At 43.8% G+C, this 19,379-nt stretch overlaps 1 protein-coding gene across 1 annotated transcript in view; it reads left to right on the forward strand.

Moving 5' to 3' along the window:
• Positions 1-16,269, forward strand: part of LOC126282341 (lipase 3-like) — a 276,871-nt gene extending 260,602 nt beyond the window's left edge. The window contains exons 11-12 of the mRNA XM_049981998.1: positions 4,451-4,593; positions 15,958-16,269. Of these exons, the coding sequence (XP_049837955.1) occupies positions 4,451-4,593; positions 15,958-16,122 (308 nt within the window). The 3' untranslated portion in view covers positions 16,123-16,269. The remainder of the gene's footprint in view (positions 1-4,450; positions 4,594-15,957) is intronic.
• Positions 16,270-19,379: the final 3,110 nt, after the last annotated feature.

Genomic DNA, 19,379 nt, shown 5'->3' on the forward strand with positions numbered 1-19,379 from the left:
TTGAAATCACCACTAATTATCAACTGGGTTGGGTTGCGGCGTAGCAAGTATATGATGTCTTGTTTGAAGAAGTTAGCTCTTTCTGATTTTAAGGTCGTTCTTGATGGAGCGTAGATATTGACGAGGGTGACGTCAAAAATTTGGCAAGCTATGCCTCTACCGGAGTCCAACATTTCGATATTGCTCACTGAGATTCCGTCTCGTGATAGAATGGCCGTAACCTGTACCCCCGTCCGCCACGGTGTTTACGTTTGTTGCAAATCCTGATACATGAAAACTTAAAATGGACACTTCCTGTAACAGAACTACACTCCTGGAAATTGAAATAAGAACACCGTGAATTCATTGTCCCAGGAAGGGGAAACGTTATTGACACATTCCTGGGGTCAGATACATCACATGATCACACTGACAGAACCACAGGCACATAGACACAGGCAACAGAGCATGCATAATGTCGGCACTAGTACAGTGTATATCCACTTTCGCAGCAATGCAGGCTGCTATTCTCCCATGGAGACGATCGTAGAGATGCTGGATGTAGTCCTGTGGAACGGCTTGCCATGCCATTTCCACCTGGCGCCTCAGTTGGACCAGCGTTCGTGCTGGACGTGCAGACCGCGTGAGACGACGCTTCATCCAGTCCCAAACATGCTCAATGGGGGACAGATCCGGAGATCTTGCTGGCCAGGGTAGTTGACTTACACATTCTAGAGCACGTTGGGTGGCACGGGATACATGCGGACGTGCATTGTCCTGTTAGAACAGCAAGTTCCCTTGCCGGTCTAGGAATGGTAGAACGATGGGTTCGATGACGATTTGGATGTACCGTGCACTATTCAGTGTCCCCTCGACGATCACCAGAAGTGTACGGCCAGTGTAGGAGATCGCTCCCCACACCATGATGCCGGGTGTTGGCCCTGTGTGCCTCGGTCGTATGCAGTCCTGATTGTGGCGCTCACCTGCACGGCGCCAAACACGCATACGACCATCATTGACACAAAGGCAGAAGCGACTCTCATCGCTGAGGACGACACGTCTCCATTCGTCCCTCCATTCACGCCAGTCGCGACACCACTGGAGGCGGGCTGCACGATGTTGGGGCGTGAGCGGAAGACGGCCTAACGGTGTGTGGGACCGAAGCCCAGCTTCATGGAGACGGTTGCGAATTGTCCTCGCCGATACCCCAGGAGCAACAGTGTCCCTAATTTGCTGGGAAGTGGCGGTGCGGTCCCCTACGGCACTGCGTAGGATCCTACAGTCTTGGCGTGCATCTGTGCGTCGCTGCGGTCCGGTCCCAGGTCGACGGGCACGTGCACCTTCCGCCGCCCACTGGCGACAACATCGATGTACTGTGGAGACCTCACGCCCCACGTGTTGAGCAATTCGGCGGGACGTCCACCCGGCCTCCCGCATGCCCACTATACGCCCTCGCTCAAAGTCCGTCAGCTGCACATACGGTTCACGTCCACGCTGTCGCGGCATGCAACCAGTGTTAAAGACTGCGATGGAGCTCCGTATGCCACGGCAAACTGGCTGACACTGACGGCGGCGGTGCACAAATGCTGCGCAGCTAGCGCCATTCGACGGCCAACACCGCGGTTCCTGGTGTGTCCGCTGTTCCGTGCGTGTGATCATTGCTTGTACAGCCCTCTCGCAGTGTCCGGAGCAAGTATGGTGGGTCTGACACACCGGTGTCAATGTGTTCTTTTTTCCATTTCCAGGAGTGTATATCAGCTTCGGACTCATAGACAAACTGCCGTAGCATTGCTAATTTTAAATCTGTCCTAACTCTATTTATGTTCAGGGACAAAAACTTATAAGCTTGATTCATGATCGTCCGATAGTTGTGGGTGATGGGAAGCGTAGGAAGCCCAGTCCATCTCACCGCCGGACTTCGAACTTACATCTGCCGGTTTTGTACCAGTTTTCGCGCTGACTTTACTTTTTGAGTTACTTCCAGCCACAGAGTCCTTTGGTTTAACTTTACTTTGCCGTCGCAAAGTCGTCCGAAGTGTCATTGAAGATGGCGGAGTCGGCGGGTCATGGCTGTAAGCAGTATGTGAATGTCCTTGCTTCGGGACGGGTGACGGCAAGTCCGAAGATGCGGCTTCAGGAGGCCCACTGTGTTTGTTTGGAGCCGCACTGGCTGTTTGTATACAGCTGTCCGGGTCCTCGTGTTGTTTTGAAGCAGTTTCGAGGTGGTGGCTGTTTATGTCATGCTCTGCACCGCGTGCTTCATCCGCCGTGTTTACGAGTTGCAGTAGACTGACTGCCGCCTCTTGTGTGTTGGCCACCTGCGGCGAGTCGGCAAGCGGCATCGGAACGGATTGCTGTAAACACTCGGCTGCACTTGTATTGACAGTTTCGGCGTCGGGCGGATGAATGGGAATTTGGCGGGTCGTAACTGCGCCACCCGACACATGCGTGTCCTGTGTGGGGGCCCGTGGCTCCGAGTCATCGGTTTGATTTTTTACTACCTGGTCGCCGGAACCACTACCGTCACTTATAGTACGTCGTCGTTTGTTACCGAATTATAATGCAACACCGGTGACTAAGGGGTGACTGGCCACGGGTTTTTGAGGCAAGGGTGGGAAGGTGCTGTTACCGAGATCGTTGTCCTCTGACACAGATGCACTCGGTTGGGAGTCAGTCACATAAGGCGTCTGATTTTGAGTTAGGACATCAGCCAATTTTAATCTCTGTCGTTGTTGCAGATTGTTTCGAAGTACAACTCGCCGTGGGCAATCCTCTCGCAAATGGCCACCCGTGTTACAGATAAAACAAGTGCCTACTTGCCCCTCGTAAATGACATGAGCCTTATAACCACAAACCATAATACAGGATGGGATATTGACTTTAACGGCCATGTCAACTGAACGAACCCCACTATAACATTGGAGTTTGTTACGGCTCGACCATTTTTCGTTTCTAATCTGTCGGATGTCTCCGTATTTGGTGAGGACATCTCTAAGAAAACAATTCTCAACCTCAGGTGGCAAATTGAACACTCGCACTTGTTTATACTCAATGTCAGCGTTAGTTATTGAAACTGTAATTACCGACTGATCACGATGTCGAAACTCTGCTTTCCCACCAGTGTTCACCAAAATTTTCTCCAGTTGTATCTGGTCTAAATACTTCACAAAGAAACAGTATTGCGCCATGTCATAATATACTGTGTGGACCTGATCGGATGTGATGCCAATAATATCTACTATCCAGTCATGGATTTCTAGAGAACTCGGTTGCACATTCCTGGAAGATTTCTGAAATGCAAAACACAGGGTGTTCTTACGAGGTACACTGGGAGCCATAACTGCACTTTATGAGCGGTCGGGACCGCTGTGAGTAAATTAAGAAGCTTGTATACGACGGTAGTGAAGAAACACTGAGAATATCACAGGTCACAATCCAAGAATTATTATATACACGGCTTGCGGCGCTACGACTACGCGGAAGTACCGACACGTCCGGTCGCTGTCGCGTCCCAAGAGGAACTGTACCATCTGAGCCACCGAAGCACTACTCACGGCCGGTACTCATAGCTATACTTCTGCCAGTATCTCGTCTCCTACCTTCCAGACTTTACAGAATTTCTCCTGCAAACCTTGCAGAACTAGCACTCCTGAAAGAAAAGACACTGTGGAGACATGGCTTAGCCACAGCCTGGGGAATGTTTCCAGAATGAGATTTTCGCTCTGTAGCGGATTGTTCGCTGATATGAAACTTCCTGGCAGATTAAAACTGTGTGCCCGACCGAGACTCGAACTCGGGACCTTTGCCTAGTTCTTCAAGGTTCGCAGGAGAACTTCTGTAAAGTTTGGAAGGTGGGAGACGAGATACTGGCAGAAGTAAAGCTGTGAGTACCGGGCGTGATTCGTGCTTCGGTAGCTCAGATGGTAGAACACTTGCCCGCGAAAGGCAAAGGTCCCGAGTTCGAGCCTCGGTCGGGCTTACGGTTTTAATCTGCCGGGGAGTTTCAGCTCTAGCGAGGCTAGCGCTCCAAGCGCTTACATAGATCTATGCAGTAAATAGAAGACGGACACTTTCTTTTGCCAAATCTAATGCGAGGCGCTAGACTTGATCAAAGAAAATCTGACCAAGGCTTAACTTTTACTAAGTGTCTTATATCGCGATCAAATTTTGTTTTCCAAAGAAACTTCGTCAAAAAAATCTGGTAGTGAAATACAAGTTAAAGAGTAAACGCCATGATATTCTGTGTCCGCCTTCGACTACCTACTGTTTTATAAACACATTTTTTACAATGGGACATACAATAGAACACGATATGTGATTCATGGAAGCTGTATACTCGATTATTCTGTGTCCAGACTAATTCTTTCAAATTGCACAGAGAACATGATTTCACTATCACCAAAATATATCATTGCAGTAATTCCGCGATCCATCTCCTAATGGTTTCAACACATAATTTTCTCTTTTTCAGGTCACTTTAGGCAATACAATTACGGCATCTTAAAAAATTTCAAGCGTTACGGAAAGGCTACACCGCCTGACTACAACCTTGCAAACGTCACTGCACCGGTCTATCTTTTCTACGGGCCTAACGACTGGCTCGCTGGACCCACGGTAAGTTCTCAGGATGAATGACGACTGTGTAGAAATAACAAGATCGAATCTCAGAGTCTACGTTATATACTTACGCAGGTTGTTGGTGTTGTGGCTCTCAGTCCGAAGAAGGGACTGAATCAGCTCTCCATACTAGCTTGTCCTGTGCAAATTTCTCATAGCTGGGGTTCACAGTTATGTAGAGTTTTTTAAAAGACATCATATTTGTTTTATTTCACTATTGCAGTTTCGTCCTTCGAGCCATTTTCAAGCGGTACTGCAATAGCTTCTTAACTCGTTTCGCTGCTGTAGATGCCAGATTTATCATTTGTGTATTTTGGTGTTACGTTATTAGTTTTACATTACTTGTTAAACGTTATACACTCTATTGTATTTAGAAATCTAATATTCACACGCTGAAATTGCAGTTAAATCACATATGCCTTGCTAGGCACGCAACTGATTGAATTCTCAAGCTTTACTTCGATTTCAGCATACGAAGGTTAAAATGCTGAAGACAGCAGACATATAAAGTTTAACAAGCATTGTAAATCCAAAGTCGTAATTCCAAAATACATCAAATACATAAAACTAAGTCGGCATCTACGGCAGCGAAGCGAGCTAGGAAGCTTTTACACTACTACTTGGAAATGCCCAATGGCCTAAACTGCGTTAGGCAATAAATAATCCGTAGAGTCAACAGCCTTGCTGTGCTGGGACTGCTAACGGCTGAAAGGAAGGGGAAACTACAGCCGTAATTTTTCCCGAGGGCATGCAGCTTTACTGTATAATGCATGGAGAGCTGCATCAAACCTATGTCAGGAGTGAAGACAACAACAACAGAGTCGAAAGCGAATATGATATTCTTTTAAAAAATATCCTGTGCAAGTCTCTTCACATCTGAATAACTACTGCACCGTACAAGACTACACTTCATGTCTTAGCACTTAAATTCATAGTCGATGTTAACAAATTTGTCTTTTCCAGAAGGAATTTTCTTGCTATTACCAGTGTGCATTTTATATCTTCCCTATTTTGGCTTTCAGTTATTTCTCTAGCGAGTACAAGGATCGCCTGCAGGGGGGAACACCGACCACTGGAAATCAGATAGCAGACTCAAGAAAACTTACGTGAAACTTTTGCATGCTTCACAGTTTTAAGTTATTTTTCTGTTCAAATAGTAAAACTCATCTACTATTGTCTACTTTTAGTGCCTCATTTCCTAATACCTAACGCAGTTCCCTCAGCAACGTCTGATTTAATTCACCTACATCACTTACCCTTCTTTTACTTTTGTATCTGCCCATTTTATATCCCCTTTTCCAGACACTAGCCATTTCATTCAACTGCTCTTCGAAATACTTCGCCATCTCTGCAGGACTACAATATCATACCTCAGAGTTTTATTTCGCCCTCCTTAAAGTTAATTCTCCAAACTTCTCCTTGCTTTTCAATGCTTGCTCAATGTACAACTTGAATACCACTGGGATTAGGCTACGGTCTTGTCCCACTCCTCTCTCACTAACTGCTTCTTTCTCATGTCCTTGGACTCATATAACTGTAGATGAAACATATTCGCAGTTGAGAATATGGACAACCATCAGCTGTATGATGAAATTACGGCAATGAAACTTCAGGCTATCCGAGCACGACTCTCGGCTGGACCCAAATATCCATCTGTCGTCATCCATGCATGCATGTCCAAAGGAACTTTGTATCTTACTTCTGAACAACACAGGCACTGCAATGTCGCATTACGCTGATGAGCCAAAACATTATGACCAATATCCGCCACGAGGTTATATGCTGCCTGGAGGTTCTGACGGCACGCAACGCGGTAAAAGAAATATATGAGCGTAGCAAAGACGAATGGGGAAATCATTCCAGCGACGGTAAGTGGCGTAAATGCGGAAATCCGCCGGCTTAACCAACTTTGACAAAAGCCAGGTTGTTGTGGCCCAGTGCCTAGGAGCGAACATCTTGGAAACGGCGAAGCTGGTCGGCTGTTCGCGTGCTACTGTCGTGAGCATCTATGGAAAGTAATCGGAGAATGCTGAAACCACGAGTACGCGACAAGGAGATGGATTTCCATACCTCATCACAGAACATAGGGATCGGAGGCTTACTCACTCTCTAAAGCAGGAAAGGCTGCGATCTGTGGCATATCTGACGGCAGAATACAGTGCTGACTCAGGCACAAGTGTTTTGGAGCACACTGTTCAGCTCAGAGTGTTGAACATGGTGTTTCGCAGCAGAAGACTACTACCTGCCTCATGCTGACCCAACAACATCGTCACTCATGACAACAGTGAGCATGGACAGCGGATCAATGGAATCGTGTCGTCTGGTAGGCTGAATCCATTTGTTGTTAAACCTGGTAGATAGTCGTGTCTAGGTACGCCGTCATCTGTGGAAGCGGCTGCTCGAAACATACAGCGCCCCACGGACGCAGGCCAGTGGGAGCAGTAGCATGTTATGGGGGACATTTTCCTAGACTTTCATGGGCACCATGACAGCTGCTGACCAACGGAACATTATTAGAGACATCTGCAACCCCTTATGCTTTATGTATTCCACACAGTGACGGCATATTATAGCAGGATAACTATTCGTTTCACAAAGACAGAATCGTGCTGCAATAGTTTGAGGAGCATGATACTAAACTCAGATTGCTATCTTGTCCATCAAATTCGGCTTACCTGAACCCGATGAAACCCTTCTGGGACGCTATCGGACGCCAGCTCTGCGCCCACAAATCAACAGACCGTAACGTACGGGAAGTGTGTGACTTGTGCATAGGCATCTGGTGCCACAAACCTATCACGTACTTTTCGAATCCATGGAACCCAGAATCACTGGTATATAGCGTTCCAGAAGTGAACCAATACGCTTTCAAGTAGGTGGTCATAATGTATGGGCTCATAAATGTATACAGGGTGTTACAAAAAGGTACGGCCAAACTTTCAGGAAACATTCCTCACACACAAATAAAGCAAAGATGTTATGTGAACATGTGTCCGGAAACGCTTAATTTCCATGTAAGAGCTCATTTTAGTTTTGACAGTATGTACTGTACTTCCTCGATTCACTGCAGGTGGCCCAATTGAAGGAAGGTAATGTTGACTTCGGTGCTTGTGTTGACATGCGACTCATTGCTCTACAGTACTAGCATCAGGCACATCAGTACGTAGCATCGACAGGTTAGTGTTCATCACGAACGTGGTTTTGCAGTCAGTGCAATGTTTACAAATGCAAAGTAGGCAGATGCCCATTTGATGTATGGATTAGCACGGGCAATAGCCGTGATACGTTTGTTTCTAGACAGATTTCCAGAACGAAGATGTCCCGACAGGAAGACGTTCGAAGGAATTGATCGGCTTCTTAGGGAGCACGGAACATTCCAGCCTATGACTCGCGACTGGGGAAGACCTAGAACGACGAGGACACCTGCAATGGACGAGGCAATTCTTTGTGCAGTTGACGGTAACCCTAATGTCAGCGTGAGAGAAGTTGCTGCTGTACACGGTAACGTTGACCACGTCAGTGTATGGAGAGTGCTACGGGAGAACCAGTTGTTTCCGTACCATGTACAGCGTGTGCAGGCGCTATCAGCAGCTGATTGGCCTCCACGGGTACACTTCTGCGAATGGTTCACCCAACAATGTATCAATCCTCATTTCAGTGCAAATGTTCTCTTTACGGATGAGGCTTCATTCCAGCGTGGTCAAGTTGTAAATTTTCACAATCAACATGTGCGGGCTGACGAGAATCCGCACGCAATTGTGCAATCACGTCATCAACACAGATTTTCTGTGAACGTTTGGGCAGGCATTGATGGTGATGTCTTGATTGGGCCCCATGTTCTTCCACCTAGGCTCAATGGAGCACGTTATCATGATTTCATACGGGATAGACTACCTGTGCTGATAGAACATGTCCCTTTACAACTACGACACAACATGTGGTTCATGTACGATGGAGCTCCTGCGCATTTCAGTCGAAGTGTTCGTACGCTTCTCAACAACAGATTCGGTGACCGATGGATTGGTAGAGGCGGACCAATTCCATGGCCTCTACGCTCTCCTGACCTCAACCCTCTTGACTTTCATTTATGGGGTCATTTGAAAGCTCTTGTCTACGCAACCCCGGTATCAAATGTAGAGACTCTTCGTGCTCGTACTGTGGACGGCTGTGATACAATACGCCATTCTCCAGGGCCGCAAGAGCGCATCAGGGATTCCATGCGATGGAGGGTGGATGCATGTATCCTCGCTAACGGAGGACATTTTGGATATTTCCTCTAACAAAGTGTTTGAAGTCACGCTGGTTCGTTCTGCTGCTGTGTGTTTCCGTTCTATGATTAATGTGATTTGAAGAGTAGTTATAAAATGAGCTCTAACATTGAAAATAAGCGTTTCCGGACACATATCCACGTAACATATTTTCTTTCTTTGTGTGTGAGGAATGTTTCCCGAAAGTTTGGCCGTACCTTTTTGTAACACCCTGTACAACAGTAGTCCGGGGTCTATACAAGTGTGCCGGCTGGCCAGAGTAACCGAGCGGTTCTAGGCGCTACAGTCTGGAACCGCGCGACCGCTACGGTCGCAGGCTCGAATCCTGCCTCGGGCATGGATGTGAGTGATGTCCTTAGGTTAGTTAGGTTTGAGTAGTTCTAAGTTCTATGGGACTGATGACTTCAGAAGTTAAGTTCCATAGTGCTCAGAGCCATTTGAACCATTTGAACCATTTGTACAAGTTGTAAATAAGGTTTCGCTAGGAGCTAGGTGTTTTTCTTCCCTGCTGCCTTCAGTATCTTAAAGAGTATATTCCACTCAAGATTGTCAAAAAAATTGTGTACGGATACAAATGCTGTAAAGTAAAAAAAAAATTGTTCAAATGTGTGTGAAATCATATGGGACTTAACTGCTAAAGGTCATCAATCCCTAAGCGTACACACTACTTAACCTAAAGTATCCTAAGGACAAACACACACACCCATGCCCGAGGGAGGACTCGAACCTCCGCCGGGACCAGCCACACAGTCAATGGCTGCAGCGCCTAAACAGCTGGGCTAATCCCGTGCGGCACTATGACGTAGATAGGCCCTTTTTCAGCTTATTTTCTAAGATAAGTCGTAGCGCCGTTATTGTGTCATGTGTTTCTGTATTTCTTCTGAAGCCAAACTGTTAACGTTTAAATCTGTCGGTGGCGTTGAACAGGATTCTGATGTGATAAATTTGATTTATCCAGATCGCTCCGAGGAAGGAGGGTATGGAATCGGTTCAAACTTCAGGTTTCACTGAGCCTTTTAGTTTGAGGGCAAGGTGTGTGGACGAGTTGTTATATTGGCTCCAGGCTGCCTCTAAAACTACAAACTTCGCTTGAGGGGTGTGTTAGAGTCTCTGTGCACTGAAAAGAATTTACCGCAGCCCATCGTACCAGATAATCAGCCACATAAATTCGGTGAGCATCCCAAAACCCAGTCAAAAGAGTTTTTTTCGTTTTTTTTTACGAATGGTTGTGTTTTCAACTTTTTCGTCTGAGAAGAAGACGGATATCGATATACGGTGCATTGTCTTTTCTCCTCTAGGTCATAATGGTGGATCCATGACTCATTTCTCGTCACAATGTTCACATTCAAATGGCTCTAAGCACTATGGGACTTAACGTCTGAGGTCATCAGTCCCCTAGATTTAGAACTACTTAAACCTAACTAACCTAAGGACATCACACACATCCATGTCCCAGGCAGGATTCGAACCTTCCACCGGAGCAGCAGCTCGGTTTTGGACTGAAGCGCATAGAACCGTTTGGCCACAGCGGCCGCCTCACAATTTTCAAAAGGTAGCCAGTCTTCTTCGTCACGGAACCGCTGCTAATTCTGCTCGTAGTACTCCTGTCAACGCTGTTTGTTTTCGTCTGTGTGATGTATTCGTACCCATCGTGCACAGATTTTACGGTATTCTAATTGTTTAGTAATGAAGCCGACACGTTCTTGTGATATTGCACTATTGTTCGAGATATGCTTTGGTGTGGTTGGCCGATCTTTTTGAATGCAGCTTTCGACGAGTTTGCGATGTTTATCGTCTGTGGCAATTACAGCACATTCGCTGCGCGTTTGATTAACAATTATAGCTTTTCCAGACTCGTAAAAGCGAAATTTTAATACCCAATGATTTACAGTAGACCTATCAACAGCACGTCACCATCAATAGCTATTAAATGAGGACAAATCTCTCTAGGAGTCACATTTTCAATAGTTAAAAATACGTTAAAAGCACGCTCTTTACCTCGCGTTGACGTAGCAGTAGGACATGTCTCTGTACTTCGGCTACTCAGAATGCACTGGATGAATGCAGCGCATTCAAACGACACATGCGTAAGGGGGGAGGGGGGGATGCTAGCTTCCACATCACACCTGGTACTTTTCTCAACGTCATTTAGGTCGCGTTCTAAAAGCAGGTGTGCGTCAGTTTTTAGCCCACATTAATTTTCACGCTAATCTCGTAGTTCACGACATTCTGTTTTTAATTGAGCAGATTACCAAACCCTTTTTTTTTGAGTCATCATTCTTCTGACTGGTTTCGTGCAGCCCACCAGTAGCTCCTCTCTTGTTCCAACCTCTTCATTTCCCAGTACCACTTGCAATCTACATCCTCGATTATTTGTTGGATGCGTTCCAGTTCCTCTCTTCCACTATAGTTTTGACCCTCTGAAGTTGCCTCTGGTACCAAGGAGGCTATTGCCTGAGGCCTTATTTTCAACTTCCTTCTGCAACAGTACAACTCAAACCCTTCGATTTTATTCTCTTCGTCTATCCATTGCCCTCGATTCACTACCTTACATTGCTGTGCTCCAAACGTACATTCTCAGAAATTTTTTCCTCAAATTATGTCCTACGTTTCGTACATGTAGACTTCTCTTTGCCAGGAACGTCCTCTTTGTCTGTGCAGGTTTGCTTTTTATGTCCTCCTTCCTTCGTCCATCATGGGTTATTTTCCAGACGAGCTACTGGCGGAAGTATAGCTATGAGAAAGAGTCGTGAGTCGTGCTTGGGTAGCTCAGTCGGTAAAGCACTTCCCAGGGAAAAGCCGAGGTCCCGATTTCGAGTCTCGGTCTGACAAACAATTTTAATCTGGCAGAATGTTTCATGGGTTATTCTGGTTCCAGTGTAGCAGAATTCCTTAACTTCGTCTGCGTCGCGACGAACAATTTTGGTGTCAGGTTTCCAGCTATACTCATTTCTACTAATTTTCATTGTATTTGTCTTTTTTCGGTTTACTCTTAATTCGTATTCTGTACTCAGTAGAGCTGAGTCAGCCACTCAGTGACAAACTTCACACAGGACGGAGGTGCTGACCATGGGAGGGCTGTGGCTTGACCCTTCCGACTTAGCTTTTTCCTTCCCAGGAGTACTCGATACAGCACGACATTTCATTTAGTATTGCGATGTGGCATTTCTCGGTCGCCAGAACTCTATTCAGTTCGGCAGAATTGTGGTGTCAGGGCTGTTTACCTTTGGCCTTCTGTTCGTGGCATGATGGACGTTCACTGTTTCAGTGGATGTTTACGAAAAAGAGGCAATGTAGCGATCTATTGTCACGTGCCTTTAAACATGAGTGGGAATGACGGAAGACAGAGATGAAAGTTCTTGGTATCTATTATGCAATCACATAAACGGCAGGTATTGCAAATTTCCTATGAAACAACATTACGAACCATACATGACGAGTTTAAAGATTTAGCTGGCAATGAAAGAACAAAAAATTAAAACAGTTGACAGATGGAATTCGTTGTTCAGTACATCAACAAACACTTAACTTCCGAAGTTTCAGGCACGCAGCATGTGAAGAAAACTCGAAATTACTTTTTGAATTAAAAATCGCTGTCGTTGAATTTATGAAGAAAAAAAGGAGTGCAGGAACGAAAATGAAAACATCTAGAATGGATTGGAAATCTCACATTCTGAGTGGTCTTTACAGCACACTGTCCACAGCAAGACAGTGCCATGCCATGAGACAAATACAGGGATAGATTTTTAAAGGTTTTGATGACAATGTCGCTCTCACATCTGTTTTCGAGACCGTTCGCCGATTCAGTTGAAAGCGTCCCTGTGCATGTGCAGATGTGACAGATTGACCTGCAAGGTAACTCCAGTTTTAATGACAAATCTTTATACGTTAAAACTGTCCAGGGAGTCTACATTTGGTTCCCCAGTTAGAATATCCACGTTTCCAGTTTGCAGTTGTCAAATGCTACAATATGTCGATCGACTTATTTGTGTGATTTGTGTGAGAGACCTTTTTTCGATTATGAAACTTAACAAGTCGCGATTACGTCACATTTTGAGTGCGAGAGCATGTGAAATAGTTTGCATCTGTCCATGTGCCGACAGTTTGTACCAGATAAAAATTATATTATTTCTTCAGCGAGCGATAAATAATTGAATAGTACTGAAAATTTATTTCATTTATGAGCTATTTGTTGGGATATGTGAAGTACAAAAACAAGTCGTATGCAGTATGACTCCATTACCATTTAAATGCGGTTCGTTCGCAGTTTTCCCCTCTTCCTCCTCCTCATGCTCAGACAGCGTGGCTTGACGGTCGGGGAAGCGTGCAGCGAATCAGAGCGCCTTGCATCTCACAACCAGGCACCGCACGCGAGCCCACGTCTTGCCAAGCTGTTCACTGGAGTGTTGATTATATTCAACACAATACTGCAAAAGACACAACGTTTGTCTCATAATAATGGAATACTTACTTTGGGATATGTTCCCGTTAATAGAATAGTGTTTTCTGTTCTATCAAATAGTACAGTTCCTCTACCTCTCTAGATTCCCACCTTTGTATTTTCAATAGACGATCCTTCTTCCCTTCTCGATACTATTCGTCTGTTGGTAAATGGTCTCTGATCTGATTTACCTTTTATCTGAGCTGTATCTCATTCTGCTTTACAGCCTGTGCACTTGCAACATTCAAAGCTGTGCCACCCTACATTTATAATTGATTCGACGATAGTAGGAAATGAAGGTAGAATGCAGCTCCTTACGTCTCTTCACCATCGTCAACCGTTTTGCAAGTAATCGTTGAAGTACTTTATTTACAATGCATTCTATCTTGCATTTTTCTGCGTACACAGTACAGGTAGTAGGAAATGAAGGTAGAATGCAGCTCCTTACGTCTCTTCACCATTGTCAACCGTTTTGCAAGTAATCGTTGAAGTACTTTATTTACAATGCATTCTATCTTGCATTTTTCTGCGTACACAGTACAGGTGCCACTTAAGTAATCATCAGAGCTTTTTACACCCTAATCATCTATGCCATTCACATGCAAAATGTCAATTGCCGAACTATCGATCATATATGAAATTCTACACAAGCAACGAATAAGAAAGAAAAATACGCTATTTGTGCCATATCTAAAGGAAAACTGTCTATTTACTTCCGATCATTGGAACTACTCCAATATATTTGTAAGTAGGCTGTTTAGGTTTTCTTATTGGTAACGCCACATAGCGCTCTGTATGAAAAATCACTGGCTGTGCTGTGGGCAGTCTGCGGCTAGTTTGCATTGTTGTTGGCCATTGTAGTGTTGGGCAGCTGGATGTTAACAGCGCGTAGCGTTGCGCAGTTGGAGGTGAGCCGCCAGCAGTGGTGGACGTGGGGAGAGAGATGGGGGAGTTTTGAAATTTGTAAGACTGGATGTCATGAACTGCTATACATGTTATGACTATTAAACAACATTGTTTGTTCTCTATCAAAATCTTTCATTTGCTAACTATGCCTATCAGTAGTTAGTGCCTTCAGTAGTTTGAATCTTTTATTTAGTTGGCAGTAGTGGCGCTCGCTGTATTGCAGTAGTTCGAGTAACGAAGATTTTTGGTGAGGTAAGTGATTTGTGAAAGGTATAGGTAAATGTCAGTGAGGGCCATTCTTTTGTAGGGATTATTAAAAGTCAGATTGCGTTGCGCTAAAAAATATTGTGTGTCAGTTTAAGCACAGTCATGTATAATTGTTCTAAGGGGACGTTTCATATTCTGTCCGCACCGTTCTAGAAGTAATTACAAAACAAATCTAAATTCTCGAATGTTTCATCAGTCAAATAACTTCCTGCATTACAACTCACTTCCAAACAATTCCAGAACTTCTGTTTATACCGCAATACTAATTTCCATTGGAAGTTGTTGTACGTACTTTTAGTATGAGTTGTTACCTAAACTACAGCAATCATGTTCTGCAGGAATGAAACAGAGGAAATGTTGTTCAAGTGGTAACTGAATAAACCATTTCAATAACAAACAACTTCTGAACATTACAGTACGATATGACTTCACACTCGAGACAAAATCTCAGTTAGATAATATTACTGGGGCCCAGTTTGATTCTTCGTATCGTTCATTTCCGTTGGGTGTGAAGGGCCGTTAGAGATTTAGCCTATTCTAGAGCTACATTTTTTCAACCAAATCCCAAAAAGCTTTGAGAGTATTACCGGTTTCAACAGTTGCCTTATGACCAGTGGAAACATCCTGAAAATCTTAACCGAAACCTGGAAACAGGCCGTATTAATTTTTGTTTCTGTGACGGTGCGGTTTTTCTTGGAACTTACTGATATATTAAAACAGTGTGTTCCATCGAGAATCAGACCCGGACCCTTGCGTTGTCAGTCAATGCTTTTTTAAAAGTGATCAAGGCGTGACCCACGAGCTATCTTCACAGTTTCGAAGCATCTAGCAACTCTCTCTACGTTTCCAGATCTTGTAGAAACTCTCCAGAATACCTTGCTGGAACATCATTCCTGGAAGAAAGCGTACTGTAGAAAAACGCCTTAGCCACGGCATTAACTTGTTTCCAGCATGAGTCATTCAGCATGGTTTGTGCTTGCGCTATTATGAAGCTTCCTGGCGGAGATTTGTGAAGTCTGGAAAGTAAAAACAGTTACTACCAGAAGTGGGAGAAGAGAATTGTTGTGTACCAACAGCCCTGTTGAATTATACAATTTAATACTGCCCACGTAGTTTACTAAACAGATTCTAGAATCTGTGTAAATAAACGATAAATAATGTCTCAAAACTGTTTTATTATTAATTAGTTCACTAATGAAGGATATAGGTGTTCATTCTTTCCGCGCGCTATGCGAGATTGGACTAATAGAGAATTGTGAAGGAGGTTCGATGAACCCTTTGCCAGGCACTTATATGTGATTTTCAGAGTATTCATATGGATGTAGTAAGTGTTCTGTTGTAATTTCACTGTTAATTACGTCTTTTTTACACGAAAAAAAGAGTGAAGTCACTCAGTTGAAATTGTTTTCAGTTATTATAAATATTTCTATTTTGTAAGGCTTGTTTAATTCCTCAGATAATAAGTATTTTCTTTTGCAGGACATCGATCGTTTGCACAATCAACTTGGAAATTCAAAAGAAAAGAACAAGATTGAATTTCCGAAATTTAACCACTTGGATTTTATATATGGCAGAGACGCGTATGATTTTGTGTACAAACCAGTGTTGGACTTAATGAACAGTTATGAAAAAGGAACAATATGATTGGAGAAGGTAAACTTGTATACAGTTAAGAGTGGAGCGAGAGAAAATTAATGATAGCCCCTTCAGGAAAAATGGTACTCAACTACTTAAATGTATCACAATTACTCTGTGCACTGTCAGTGGTAAATAAACAGTCTGTAACTATGTCTGTATTGTGTTTTCGTTATATTTCTCCGAGTTTTCTTCCATGACTGTTATTGTATTACTCAATGTACTGCGATTTGCACGTATTGTTCTTGTTCAAAAATTTCAAAAATGTTAAGATGCGTGTTAATTTGTAAGGGACCAAACTGCTGAGGTCATCGATCCCTAGTCTTACATTGACTTAAACTAACTTATGCTAAGAGCAACACACGCACATACCCATGTCCGAGGGAGGATTCGAACCTACGGGGGGAGGGGCCGCGCAATCCGTGACATGGCGCCTCAGCCGTGCGGCCACTCCGCGCGGCTTTGTTCTTGTGCTTTTTAGGTTGAAGACCGGTTTGGTGAAGCTGTCCACGGTGGTCTACCGTGTGCAAGCGTATTCATCTCTTCACAACAACTCAATGTAGTAGCCACATAGACTCCTTCTAAAATTTTTTCTCTTCATTACCATGCTGAAGATTTAGTAATGACTCCGTATATGTGCTATAAACTGATTCCTTCTTATAGTCAGGTTGTGACACATATTTCTTCTCTGAATTCAGTACCTCTTCATTACTATACAATCTGTCTATCTAATCTTTAGCATCCTCTTTCGCACCACATTTCCTAAACGTCTATTCCCTTGCTGTTTGTATAGTTCATCGTCCACGTTTCCCTCCCTTACAAGGCTACACTCCGGACAAACAATAAATGATTTGTGACACCTCAGGTTAACGACTTTCTTTTTTTTAACATACTCTTCCTGCTATTATCATTCTACATACTACAGCAGCGACGAGCAAGAACACAGCTCGGAGGCAGTGCTCATGCATGCATGCCTCCCCCGCGTTTCCGTTAGGCAGTAATGGGCTATGTCAGCAGATAACTAATGTTAGTTCCTCTACCAACTGCACGACATCGCATGCAGCACCTCTCCTGGGCTCGTGACGATGTTGGTTGGACCATAGACGACCATAGACCTGGTGAGATGAGTCTCGATTTCAGTTGATAAGAGCTGATGGTAAGGTTCGAGTATAGTGTGTGTGTGGCGCAGACCCCGCAAAGTCATAGACCCAGGTGGTCAACAAGGTACCGTGCAAGGAATTTTTGTGAATGCCAATGCTCACCAGGCCACAGTTGTTCGCGATTGGTTTGAAGAACATTTTGAATAATTCGAAGGAATGATTTAAACACTCAGTTTACCCAACATGAACGTCAACAACATTCATTTGACATAATTAAAGATCCGTTCGTGCACAAAATCCTGCACCGGCAGCACTTCGCTATTATCGACGGCATCATGGCTCAGTATTTCTACAAGGGACTTCAAACGACTTGTTGAGTCCATGCGACGTCAACTTGGTGCAGTACGCCAGCCGAAAGGTATGTTCCACATATCCTCTAAGCCACTGGAACTATATTAAGCAAACGTGATACACACACCACTTACTGAATGGAAAGAATCACCTTAGGGGTATAGCTGCTAAAGGGAGGGGGAATGACAAAGAAGTGAAGCCCACGACGAATGAATACTCACAGTTTATTCAACGAGTGTTTGAGAATTAGAGCACTTAATTACTTGCAATAAAGTTTACACATAGTTTCAAACCTTTAAGAAGCATTTTCTCTCTGACAACCCCACAACACGATGAAACAAAAATGTTTATCGTTTATTGCAATTTCTCCATTCATACAGTAAAACTGATGCATTGCACATAACGTTTTAATTTATTACTTCTTTACTACTAACTTCTGCACACAGTATTCACATTTACCAGTGAATTCATCTGCAAAATTATCTCATTGTGAAACACATAGTTCATGAGAAATGACGTCTTATACACTATGATGATTGAAAAACTAGCGCATCAATCATGACGTTTAAATTTATTACTTCTTTGCTACAAAAACTATTCACAACCAATTTCACAGTTAGTATCCACATATGTCGGTGAATGTGCCTACAAAATTATGCTATTTTACTACACAAAGTTCAGAATGTACAGGGTCTTAAAAAAAGTGTCAAATAGTTTGACAGGTGACAGTACTCATCGAAACAAGAAAAGTAAGTCCCACAAACATGGGTCCAGAAAAACATACTTTCCGAGATATATACTTGTTTTTAGGAAGGGCTGCGTGACGCTTGGCTGCGGATATTAGCACAGTCGTTGCATTTGACAATGTGTCGGCAGGATTTTATGATGTTTTACTCATAGTACTTTACCTAACATTAGATAGTTATAGGATCTCCCACCCACGAATTAGCTAGACACCTTCCGTCACTGCTGCAACATTATGCTGGCGAAACTGATAGTCATATTAAAATTCATTGATAAATTAAAAGAAATGCACGTGGGCCAAGGTAATATTTTTGTTAGTTTTGATCTTGTGTCGTTTTTTACCATGATTCCAGTGAACGAAGCTATCTCATGTATAGCTGATGTTTTTCCAGCAGATGTTGTGGAGTTATTTAGACACTGCCTCATTGAATGTTTAAGATCAGCGGAAGATAAAGGACATCCCTTGGCTACACACGGGGTATGTAAAATTCCTTGTAGTTGTTGACTGGTTTACATTGTACCAGAAAAAGAAGTGTTAACACCCGTGTCGTTGAACACAAGAGGAATTGCTGCCTAAAACGTACGAATAAATCTACCGTAGCGGAACACCTTTATCAAGAGGGTGATCGCTAAATACAGTTCACTGAGACGAGTATCATATCGAAAACATCGTATTATCATGCGCATATGCATGGAGAGGCTATTGAGATTTATAAACACCATAATAATTTTAACAGTAAAGAGGAAGGTGTTAAATTAGATAAAATTTGGATCTCAATATTGCAACGTAAGAATGACGATCGATTACTTTCAGTCGAGAATGTTGGCAGTATCAGCGATAATCTCGTAGCCGAAGTCTTGTGATAGACTGTGGTGCCCACTACACAGGCTACAGGAGTATATTCGGCGCTCCCTCGAGTTCTGATTGCAGTTCGACATTTTAAATCTGAAGATGTCTTCTGCAGTTGGAGAGGAAGCGTCAGGAGAAAGTTTTGTACATCGACTACTGTCTATAAGCCCGGAAGTTTTAAGTGATGTCAGTACCTAGCGTGAAAGCTTACACTGCACGAT

This window comes from Schistocerca gregaria, chromosome 7 (assembly GCF_023897955.1).
Source record: "Schistocerca gregaria isolate iqSchGreg1 chromosome 7, iqSchGreg1.2, whole genome shotgun sequence".
In the NCBI taxonomy this organism is placed as follows: Eukaryota; Metazoa; Arthropoda; class Insecta; order Orthoptera; family Acrididae; genus Schistocerca; species Schistocerca gregaria.